General features: G+C 45.7%; 1 protein-coding gene across 2 annotated transcripts in view; it reads left to right on the top strand.

Annotated features, from left to right (window-relative positions):
* Positions 1 to 12,024, top strand: part of Slc23a2 (solute carrier family 23 member 2) — a 96,066-nt gene that overhangs the window by 36,836 nt on the left and 47,206 nt on the right. The window contains exons 1-2 of one of the 2 annotated variants that reach the window (XM_051144671.1): positions 513 to 693; positions 10,120 to 10,373. In XM_051144671.1, coding sequence (XP_051000628.1) covers positions 10,266 to 10,373 — 108 coding nt within the window. In that variant the 5' untranslated portion in view covers positions 513 to 693; positions 10,120 to 10,265. Of the gene's footprint in view, positions 1 to 512; positions 694 to 10,119; positions 10,374 to 12,024 lie in introns of those variants that run through there. The other variant, XM_051144673.1, reaches the window with a different exon arrangement.

Below are 12,024 nucleotides of genomic sequence, written 5' to 3'. Positions count from 1 at the left end.
AGACAGGACTAGAAAGGGCAGTGGCTGCCTTTGTGGCCTTTTCTTCCTCTTCAGGGACTGTAGTTGGACCCCGTCTGCCAGACCCCAGGGACTCGGGCTGTGCTGTTTGTCATCAGTACTCAATTTTGTTGACTTTGCTGACTGTTTAATGAAGGGGTCTTGCTTTGACATCACTGCAGTTCTTTGGGTTTTGCAATCTGATGTCTTTGGGCTCCTGATTGGGGAAAAGGAAAACTGCCAGCGAGTAAAATTAATCCTTCTTTTCACTGAGCTGGCAGCAACATGGGCAGACTTGCTCATCTGAACTGTTTGAAAAGATAGGTTTTAATTTCCCTTCTTTGTTTGGGTTTGAGAAATACAATCCCAGCAGCTGCTGGCTTTCTATAAAAGAATATCCAGATTGCTCTGAAGAAGCCTGCTGCAAGACTGAGGCTTGCAGTAACCCTTCGTAGCCAGGCGGTGGCTGTTGTGTAATGCAAAAATTGTTTCTGATGAGGTGCGGTTAGTTATACAATTTTGGCCAGCTCGTGTGGGTTATAAGAGCTGAAATTACTTCAGCACCTGAAAGCAGCTCCTGCTGCACCCGAGGCCAGACACAGGACTGCACAGGTGTGGTGGGTCGTGCACTGATTGTGGACTGTGAGGCTTCATTGAAGATGTGACTATTGCTTGGTACAAGAGCTCTGCTTGAGGGTGAGTTCTGAGGCTTACTGGACTGTGTATCTGAACTGTCTCAGTGTGCATTTGTGACCATGTGTGCCTATGTGTGACTATATCTGTGGCCATATTCTCTTCTCTTTCTCTCTCTTAAACACACATACACACACGCACGCACATGCACTGTGTGTGTGTGTTTGAGAGAGGGAGGGAGGAGAGAGAGAGAGAGAGAGAGGGAGAGAGAGAGAGAGAGAGAGGGAGGGAGGGAGGGAATTGTTAGGCATTATTTAAATATTGGTGCCTGAACATTAGCATTTCTGCAGTGTGCCCCTTGCCACACACACCTGGCTGTCTGCAGCAAGGAAGTGTCAGTGACTTCTAGAAGCATTTACTTCCTTCCCCATCGTAAGTTTAGGGTTCTTGTCTGTTTTCCCTTTTACAGCACAGCCTTTTGCTTTGGAGAAAAACAAGTAAGTATATAAACAAAAAAAGAATATAAATAACAAATTTCATAAGGAGCTAGGCCTCTTTATAAATGGAGCATATTGATTTTTTAAAATTCTTCTGGCTTTTTATATTTTAAGAATATTTGGTTTATTATTAATGTGGGATTTTGTAATGTTGCCATGGCTGGCCTTGAATTTCAGTCCTCTTGCCCTCGGGTTCCTAAAGCTTGGGCTTAGAATTGTCTGCCATTGGGGAAAAACAGACAGGGTTTCTCTGTGTAGCCCTGGCTGTCCTGGATTATTTTTTTATAGACCAGGCTAGCCTTCAACTCACATTGATATTCGTACATCTGCTTCCTGAGGGCTGGGATTGAAGGCGTGTGTTACCATGTCCGGAAGGAAAAATATTTTAAAAGGAATTTCTTAGGAGGAACATTATCCCTTGCAAGGGGGAAAAAGGGCAACATCGTCACAGGCTCCCATTTGTAGAAAACTAGAGAAAGCCTTGCTTTTTCTGTAACATCAGAGTTGGTTTTAACCTGGAGAAGGGCTGTAGTCCCTGCTTAGGTAATTGCAGTGCAGTTCAGGCAAACCCATGCATGACGTTGATTCCTGAGGTAAATACCTTACTTAACCCTGTCTAGGGAAAATCTGCTGGTAGGAGGGAGACTCTTGGTGAAATGCAGTCTGGGCAGGTGTGCAGAAAAAAATGATGTGGCAAAGATTTGCTGATGGAGGGGGAAGCAGTTGATCAAGAGAATTTAACTAGGGTGTAAATAAGTGAAGGGGGCTCCCCTGGGTAGTGAGGAGGAGATTTGGCTTTGGTGTCTGAGGCACAAGGAAAAGATGGGAACATTCCAAAGGGGGTTGGTGTGGTGGGGGCAGTAGTTTAGAGAGAGCTGGGGAGGAGAGGGACAGTGGCGGAAATGCTCCTCTCAGCAGGGGAGCAGGAGTGGAAGGTGACCCAGATTTAGTTCACTCATGGCCTCCTCCTTAGAGAGGGCAGTGGTGCTGCAAAGAGGGTGGAGCAGGGAACCCAGCACAAGAGGACAGGGTAGCAGGAACAGCATCTCCGGGAACTTATTGTAACTTCCAAGGCCTCTTTCATATTAGAAAAAGGGGAGGCATCAAGGGCACTGGAGACCTGGAAAAAGAGAACGCTGTCTACCTTTCTTTCTTTCTTTCTTTCTTTCTTTTGTTTTTTTCTTTTTTCTTTTTGGATTTTCCAGACAGGGTTTTTCTGTGTAGCCTTGGCTGTCCTGGAACTCTCTTTGTAGACCAGCCTGCCTGCCTCTGCCTCCCGAGTGTTGGAATTAAAGGCTTGTGTCGCTAAGCCCGACGTAGCTATCTGTATTCTTGACAGTAAGTCAGGAACTTGGGGCTTTTGTTGGTTTGGTCCAAAATGGCCACCAATCTTCAGAGCTTTGTTCTTGTTCATTTTAAAAATGATTTTATTTTTATTTTAAAATTGTGTGTACATGAAAGTAATGGCTGAGGAGACCAAACGAGGCACCTTTGCCCTGAGTTACAGGTAGTTGTGAGTTTCTCCACATGGATGCTGGGAAACCAACTCAGCCTTTGCTGGCTAATTTTATGTCAACCTGACACAAGCCTCAACTGAGAAAATACCTCCATAAGACTGGACTGCAGGCAAGCTTGTAAGACACTTTTTACATTGCTGATTGATCAGGGAGGCCCTAGCCCATTGTGCCTGAGCCCACCCTTGGGCAGGTAGTCCTGGCTTTTATAAAAAAGCAGGCTGAAAAAAAAGAAAGAAAGAAACGAACAAACAAACAAAAAGGAGGCTGAGCAAGCCAGCCATGGAGAGCAAGCCAGTAAGCAGCACTCCTGCATGGCCTCTGCATAGCCCCCTCCTCCAGCTTCTGCCCTGAGTTCCTGTCCTGACTTCCTTTGGTGATGAGCATCAACATGGAAGCCAAGTAAACCCTTTCCTCCCCAGCTTGCTTTTGGGCATGGCGTCTCGTCACAGCAATAGTGATCCTAACTAGGACGAGTCTTCTAGAGAAGACCATGCAGAGCCTTGTTCTGTAGGAAGCCTGCATGGGAGCACCGTGGCCGCTGTGTTCTCAGGATTCTTGCCTAGCCCACTTTTGCTCTTGGTACGAACACACCAACCTCTGCCTCAGGTGCTCGACTTTGGAATAAAGGCCTACCAGAGTTTTTAAGACAGTTAAAGAAAGTCATATTTGCACCTGGAATGTCTGTTATATATTCATTTTAATCTTATTGTTAACATTTCACATAATACTTGCTTTTCAGTGGGTTAAGTGCTCGCCACACAAGCATGAGGACCTGGGTCTGATGCCCATGTGAAAAGCTGACCACATTGGTGCGTGCTTACAATACCACTGCTGGTGGGGTGGGGGCAAGTGGTCCTGAGGCTTTCTTTGCTCAGAACTCAGGAGCCTCCAGGCCAATTAGAGAACTTGTTTCAAAAAACAAGGAAGGCATTTCCTGAGAAACAACACCAAGATTGTCCTCTGGCCTCCACACGCACTTGTGTGCACACGCTCTGTGCACAGCCACACAGTTAGCGTTCCATGGTCTTGTCTGATGATTGGTTAGCCTGTTGGGTTTTGCTGGTTTGTTTTCAGGTGCTAGAGAGAAGAAGTTCAGGGCTTGTACTTGCAAAGGGCCTGCTCCTCCACTGCTGAGCTACACCCAAGACCTCCCTCTCCTCCCCCCTCATGCTCCAGCCACAGATTTCCCTGAATAAACCAGGAGAACAGCAGCTGTGTGCTGTTTTTCTCCACGTGACTAGAATGCCCTTTAAAAAAAAAAAAAAGTTGTTTCTCTAAAAACTGTGAGTGCCTTTTATGCACTTGTCACCGCGTCCCTAGCCTGCCTGCTGGGAAAGCTGGACTGATGCCAAGGGCCATGGAACTGTGGAAAAGGAAGAGGCAACTCAGGAGTGCATCTGAGGAGGCAGCCCCTTCAGGTCAAACCTGGCAACTAGAGATGCCCGGGGCGATGCAGACGGCAACTGGAGCTGGGGAGGAGGATCTGGGATTAGGAGGCAAAAGCTGGGTTATCAGACAGAGTTCTTACCACTTAGTGTTTGAGGAAGCAGTTAGAGAGGGAGAGAGAAAGAGAGAGAGAGACAGAGAGAGACAGACAGACAGAGATTGCTTGCTTGCTTGCTGGTGGACTTTGCGTGTAAAGCACTTTGTACAAGCCAACAAAACAAAACACCATGCTGACATTTTGCTGGACACAGACTACCTCTTTTCTTCAGCTGAGCATAAGTGAATGCCTTGACTTCCCCTAGAGTGACTGGCACCTCTAGGCCTTGGGGGGGGGGGGTGGCTTCCTGAGTGATTGTTCCTGCTGAGGTGCTGCAGACAGAACCTAGTTTCAGAAGTGGAACTTGCCAGGAAACCTGGATCCCCCATGAGAATCCAGGCTTCATCTGCTTCTCTTGAAATGCTGTTTTCATAGCACAGCACAACAGCTAAGTGTGCAACTGTTCTTCCAGAGGGCTGCAGTTTAATCAGCTATAGCCAATGCTAACTCTAGTTCCAGAAGGCCTAATGTCCTCTCTGGCCTCCATGGGCACCAGACACATTAAAAAAAAAAAAAAAAAAAAAAAGTAAAATGAGCCTTTTTTGTTTGTTTTATGTTTTTCGTTTTTTGAGACAGGCTTTCTCTGTGTAGCCCCAGCCATCTTGAACTGGCTTTGTAGACCAGGCTGGCCTCGAACCCCCAGAGATCCACCTGCCGCTGTCCCCCGAGTGCTGGGTTTAAAGGCACGTGCCACCACACCTGGATTAACAGTTCTTCCAACCCTGCGGAGCTGCTGGTAGTTGTCATCCTGTTTATTTCCGAGCTTGCCTGCGGTAGACAGCTGATTTCACGGGAGAATTGCTCTTGTGTAATGGCGTCTTTCACTTAGACAAGGTTGTACATTTCTGTTCTCTTATTTTCTTTTTTCTGTGAACAATTTTCCATGTGAATCAAGGTTTCTATGCAGTTTAGTGTTTTTTTTTTTTTTTTCTCAGCTGAGTGCCGTAGTGCATGCCTGTAATCCTGGCACTCAGGAGGCAGAGGCAGGCGGATCTTGGTGAGTTTGAGACCAGCCTGGTCTACAAAGTGAGTCAAGGACAGCCAAGGCTACATAGAAAAACCCTTTCTCAAAAAACAAAAACAAAAACAAAAACATTTTTCTTTAATTTACCTTATGTATGAGTGTTTTGCCTGAATTTATGTCTGTGCACCATGCACATTGCTGGTGCCTGAGGAAGCCGGAAGAGAGTGTCAGATCCCTTGAAACTGGAGTTAAGGAAAGTTGTAACCTGCCATATGAGTGCTAGGAATGGATCCCATTTTTTCTGTAAGAGCTGCAAGGGCTCTTAACTGCTGAGCCTTCTCTCCAGATTTGACACAGTCTTTTTTGGTTTTTTGAGACAGGGTTTCTCAGTGTAGCCTTGACTATCCTGGACTTGCTTTGTACACCAGGCTGGCCTCGAACTCACAGCGATCCACCTGACTCTGCCTCCCAAGTGCTGGTACACAGTCCTTAAATAGTGCTATGGTTTGTTTTTTATGAGTGGGGCATAATGTAACTACTAAGTTTTTGTCTTAGTTGTTATCTTAGACTACGCTGCTGAAGGCAGCATACCCCCAAGACATGTTAAATGGCATGTGCAAGGCCCTACGACCCAGCGTGAGCATGGATGGTCACAACTTTTCTTACTATCCACAACCCAACTCACCTTCTCACCAACTCCTTTCTCACTGGGAATGCGTGAGTATCTGTTTTTCACCATGCTGCCATCGAGTGTTACAGTGGACGACATAGGTAAAGGTGGCTCTGCATCTCATTTGGCTTTGAACAGGGCTCAGACACTTACTGTGCTGCTTGTGTTTGGGGGCCGAGGGCTGGAAGCATCATCCTGCCCATTTGTACATGGAGGGTTATGGTTTCTTTTCACTTGTAAGATTGATTTAGAAATGTCTATTGCACTTTGCCCCTTAATTTTTTTTTCTATACAGAAGTCTAAAGAACTTTAGATTATAACATCTACAAGTCTTTTTTTTTTTTAATCTTTAATGATAAGCCAACAAAAAAAAATCCCCTAGTCCTAATATGTAATCACGTAGTAGACTTTTTAAAATCTTAGGTCTTTCCTTGATTTTGTGAGTAGTCAATCAGCTGTTGTGGCCTGGATTACATCCACACCTACCCTGCACCTTGATGTGCCACCATAGCACATGTTCATAGTCTGTTTATACCTTTGTCTGTCTGTCTGTTTTTTGAGACAAGGTTTCTCTGTGTAGCCCTGGCTGTCTTTGAACTCACTCTGTAGACCAGGTTGGCCTCAGAAGTCACAGAGACCCATCTGCCACTGCCCTCTGAGTGCTGGGATTAAAAGCATGTACCACCACTGCCCAGCCATACCTTTTTAAAAACTGTTCTTCCCCTCCTTCCCTGCCTCTGGATTTATTTATTTATTTATTATGTATGCAGTGTTCTGGCTGCGTGTAATGCCTGCAAGCCATAAGAGGGCACCAGATCTCACTATAGATGGTTGTAAGCCACCATGTGGGTACTGGGAATTGTACTCAGGACCTTTGGAAGGGCAGCCAGTGCTCTTAACCTCTAAGCCATCTACCCAGCTCCATACATTCCTTTTTTAAATGCATCCTTGTTTAGAGTTTCAGCTAAGACAATACCTTCTTTATTTGTTTTTTTTTTGTTGTTGTTGTTTTTTTTTTAAAGACAGAATTTTTCTGTGTAGCTCAGGCTGGCCTCAAACTGAAGCTTCCCCTGCCTCTACCTCCTGTGTGCTGGGGTTAGAGGCTTGTGCCACCATGTCCAATGCTGTTTATAGCCGTTCTTGCTCATTCTTTCAGGATTTTTTAGAGGCATTAACATTAAATTTTTATCAGCTTTGCTTATTGGAAAATGAATATCCTTGCAGTAGCTCCAGGAACATTCTGTTTCAGTGGTTACTAAAATTCCTTTCATGGAAAATCAAATAAAATTATGATCACAGACCAGAAATAATTGCTACTTATATAATGAGAGATACATGATGTGTTTGGCGCATGTGGCCACTTGACAAATAGAAGATGGCCATCATTGCTCTCATTGTTGTCACCATCCCTCAACTACTCCTTCCCCTCTGTCCAGTGGTCACGGGCCAGACAGCAAGTAGCCTGGCTCATTCTCTGTCCTTTTGCATGGAGCAGGAAGAGGAGCTCCGGTGTTATTAATTAGTAAACTTCCCCTTGTGCTAGAGTTTCTGGGAGACTTTCTTTTTTACATTAACATAACACACACACACACACAATTTAAGATTGTTATTACTTGTGTGTATACGTGTGAGCCTGTAAGAGTGTAATGTACCCCTTGTGTGTAAACACCCTCAGAGGGTGGAAGAGGGCGTTAGAGTTCCTAGAATTGGAGTTACAGACAGTTCTGAGCCAACATGTGGGTGCGAGGACTGAACCCACGTCCTTGGCAAGAGCAGCTTGTCACTGCTAAGCTATCTCTCTAGCACCTGCAACTTTTAAGATACGGTTTTCCAATATATATATTATAATTATTATTTATTTGTATTAATGATGGTAATTGTCTATGTAGCCCTAGCTGTCTCAGAATTCACTATGTAGACCAGGCTAGCCTCCAACTCACAGAGACCTGCATACCTCCGTCTTTGTGTGCACTGCCAAACCCAGCCTTTATTTTTTATTTTTAATTATGTGTTTGTGTGCATGAATGTGGATTTGTACGCTTGAGTGCAATGCTTTCAAAGGTCAGAAGAGGGCGTTGGAGTCTCTTTAACTGGAGTCACAAGACTCTTAACCTAACAGCTCAGCCATCTCTCTGGTCATGCGTTATCACAAATTTGAACAAGTCCCTAAACTTCCCTTTCACCTTTTGCATTTTGCCTCCAGATCTTGGCATTTCCCAGGCAAAGGCACTTCCTGTGTGGGTGAAGTCACTGATCTCGTGTTGGTCCACAGTTTCTGACCTTGCAGGCCATCTTCGAGAGCCTTGCATACTCAGTCTTTTGGGACTTCCCTTGTTCCCCAAAGCCTTCCTCAGAGTGTAGCTGGTGTACTAGACGGTGTTGGTCAGTACTACAGCGTCCTCCTAACCAGCTCTCTCCCACTTGTGACTAAATGCAAATAGTGTCCTTGGAGTGCAGCGTTGGCCCTGTTGAGAACTGCTGTCCTAAGGAGATGTGCGCTTAGATAAGGATGCTAAGTGAGTAGCAGCTCCCAGGCCTGGGAGATGGCTCAGTGGTTAAGAGCACTGGCTCCTCTCCCAGCACCTACGCGGAGGCTAGCAAACATTTGTAACTCTGGTCCCAGGGGATCTGATGCCCTCTTCTGGCACCATGCATGTATAGTGCACAGACATACATGAAGGCAGAACACCCAGTTGTGTTTTTTGTTTTTTGGTTTTTTTTTTGAGACAGGGTCTGTCTCTCTGTATTAGCCTTGGCTGTCCTGGACTCACTTTGTAGACCAGGCTGGCCTCAAACTCACAGGGATCTGCCTGCCGCTGCCTCCCACCTCTGCCTCCCGACTGCTGCGATTAAAGGCAAGTGCCATCACACCCAGGCACCCATACACTATTAAAAGTAATTAAAATGTAAGAATGTAGTATAGTGTGTTGGCTGCTGTGCGCTTTGTTCTTCCTTTCTGCTCTCCTGTCTGCCGTATTTTCTCATCCACCCCCCACCCAACCCAACCGTAATAGGGAAACTTTTGAAAAGAAAGTTTTGTACCTGCCTTTTACACACCCTCTAGTTTGGTTAGAGGTCCTTCTTGGTGGAAAGAGCTGACGTCACTCTGATAATCTGATAAATTTTCTTTATAAAAAGCCAGGCGTAGCTGGGCATGTTTTATTGTACATGTGCCAGCCCTTGTATCCTTTATGCTTTCTCCTCTTTGAAGACAAGTTTTCCAAATGTTAGTTAATCCAGGGTGGATTAGCTGTATTGTCCAGGTTATGCTCCGTGGTTTGAAATTGTTTTACTTTTTTTTTTCTCTTTCTCTTTTGAAACTTGTTTGCATAATTGTTGCAGGATCTTCCTGCTTTTGAATTTTTCTCAGTTTTATCTTAGTTTGGAATATTTGGGTGTTTCTTTACTGAATACTGCTTTCTCTTAGATTCCTTAGGCTTGTCATATCCATCTTGGATTGAGTAGCTGTGATCTCTCTCTTTCCACTTCTTATGTTACCTCCACTCTGGGGAAGGTAGAGGGAGGTTTTGGGTTTCCTTTTTAAGCTATATTATCTGTTCTCGAGCTTGCATGTTTTGACTCCTTCTTCTGGTATTCTAATCAGTGCTGTTGCTTTCTTGCTTGAATTCTGCACAGCCAATATCCAAGGGTATTTTTATCTTTCATTGGATGTTCAATGCTTTCTGCCTTCCATAGGACATAGGTAGGGAATCCAATTTTGATAAACTGACCATATCTGCGTTGTCTTAAGTGTTAATTAAAATTCACTTCTGTGTTGGCAAAAGCCACTTGTTAAGTGCCAGCTGACAAGTGGTATCAGCTGGACAGGGCAGGTGGAGTACATTTTCATTACAGGAGAATGTTCTGTAAGGATTCATGCACATCGGAGGAATACCTTAAGCTGGTTTTTTTCTTCCTAGTATTCTAATGCAGGGGTGGTGGTTTGAGACAGGGTTTCTCTGTGTATGTAGCCTTGACTGTCCTGGACTTTGTAGACCAGGTTGGCCTTGAACTCACAGCAATCCACCTGCCTCTGCCTCCCAAGTGCTGGGATTAAAGGCGTGCGCCACCACCGCCCAGCCTTATTCTAATATATTGCCATACCATTTCTGTGCTTCTCTTTTCGGCGCCCAGTGGGGGTTGACTGTAGCTGAAGAGTGTGGGGTCTTGAAAAGCATTGGTGGGGTCTTTTCAGCTGTTTGGGTGCAATGTGGCCACGGACTGTTTCTGTGCAGGGAGTCTGATGACTCTGGGTCCCATGTTTGTTTTCTCTGACTCTCCTGCACCATCTTTTGTAGGTGATAAGAGATGACAGAAATCTCCTTCTGAGAATCCGGTGTTCCAGGTGCTGAAGAGCTGCTTCTGGTGTTGCACTGCCGGCTTGAACAACCTTCTCTGTAACCACTCCCGGCCAACAGCTGTGTAGGTTGCTCAACCTTCCTTAATGATGGGTATCGGCAAGAACACCACATCCAAATCAGTGGAGGCTGGGGGGTCCACGGAAGGCAAATATGAAGAGGAAGCGAAGCACCCCAATTTCTTTACTCTCCCGGTAAGAGTATCTCCTTTCTCGAGTAGTTGTAGGACAGATTTTAACAACGTGTGTTTTCAGTGAACATCATGGCATTGAATATCAACTGCCTCCAGTGATGTCTGTGAGCCAACCCGGGATTAGCTGTACTCTCAGCCAGCCTCAGGGACCTGCTTGGGTTAACCCAGGAAGGAAGCACACTGTTGTTAATGTTTTGAAACCATTTCAATGTTTACTGCATTTTGGAGAGAGTCTTCATTTTTTATCTCCGTACTGTTAGGAAGTAACATGTAGTCCAACTTCTCAAATTGTAGGTGGGAGGGAGGAATGGCACACATTCCAAGAGATGTAATTCAGACCTCACACACCATCAGCTACCCTGAAGCTGGCTGATCCAGCAAAACCTCTGTTTTTTGTTCCATACAATGTAATTTGAACATATTCACCCTTTTGCCCCCAGGTCCTCCCATCCCTTCCTACCCAACTCTGAGACTCCTTCTGTGTTCTGTTTGCCCACTGAGTCCAGTTTGTGTAGGCAAGCTTGTCTCAGGAGTTGAGACTGTCCTGCTGTGTGGTCGACTCCCGGGCTCACATCTCTGCAGCTGTCAAATGATAACAGCCAGCATTGGGCTTTCTTGCGCATCTTCCCCATTCTATGCTGGGATTTTTGTCTTAAGCCTTTATTCTTACAGTCTGTGCAGCCCTCAGCCACATTCTGGTGGCCACATTCAAACAAACTCCTCTGGAGTAGCTGATACCATGGCATAAGTTCACAGGCCTTGGGGATCATGGCTTCCGCACCTCTCAGCCCTGCGGATCGTGGCTTCCGCACCTCTCAGCCCTGGGGATCATGGCTTCCGCGCCTCTCAGCCCTGGTCTCCTCTGGGTGCCCCTGCAGCTGCATTGGGCTCTATCCTACCTGGTCTTTTAAGGGAACTTATGACATGGCTGCCCCTGGCCCATAGTGAAACTGTATAGATTGTGTCCCAGTCCTCACATAGAGTGGTGGGTGGCAGTTAGGATGCCCTTGGGTTAGCCATTTTCACCTCTCTCCAAAGTGAGGCTTACAAGCACTGGCATAGAGCAGCCCACTGTGGTTCCGTGGTCTGTTTCCTCCAAATCTCTCATCTTGGAATTTAATCCCCGTTAGGAAATATGAAGAGAGGTTACCAGGTGGAACTTTTAAGAAGAGGCTAAAGCTCTGCCCTTTTAAGTGGATAATCTGTTTGTGAATGTAATTAATAGAATAATGAGTGGGTTGGCTGCAAAAGCAAGCTTAACTAGGCCTCTGGTGCGTTCCCTATCTCTCATGATGAGCTGTTCTCCACAGCTCCCAGACTCTGTAGGCAAAACAGTTGTCACTAGACACAGCCCCTTGAAACTGGGGTCAGAACCACAACCAGCTATTTTTCTTCTTGTTTTTTTTAAATCTCACTTTATGTGTATGTATGGTTTGCCCGAGTGTATCTCTGTGTACCACATGCATGCAGAGCCTGGATTCCCTGGGACAGGAGTTACAGTGGGTTTTGCGCCACCATTTGCGTGCTGGGAATTGAATTTACATTTTGTGTTTCTTATCTCAGTGATGTGAGACTGATATGCCCAGATGCCCCACCCTATCCCTGCAGGTCATTCCTGATCTAGCTGCACCTTCCTGCCCACGTCTAGCTCA

Source organism: Acomys russatus, chromosome 4, assembly GCF_903995435.1.
Source record: "Acomys russatus chromosome 4, mAcoRus1.1, whole genome shotgun sequence".
NCBI lineage: Eukaryota > Metazoa > Chordata > Mammalia > Rodentia > Muridae > Acomys > Acomys russatus.
Note: the sequence above shows the minus strand (reverse complement) of the source record. Positions and strands in the feature narration are given on the sequence as shown.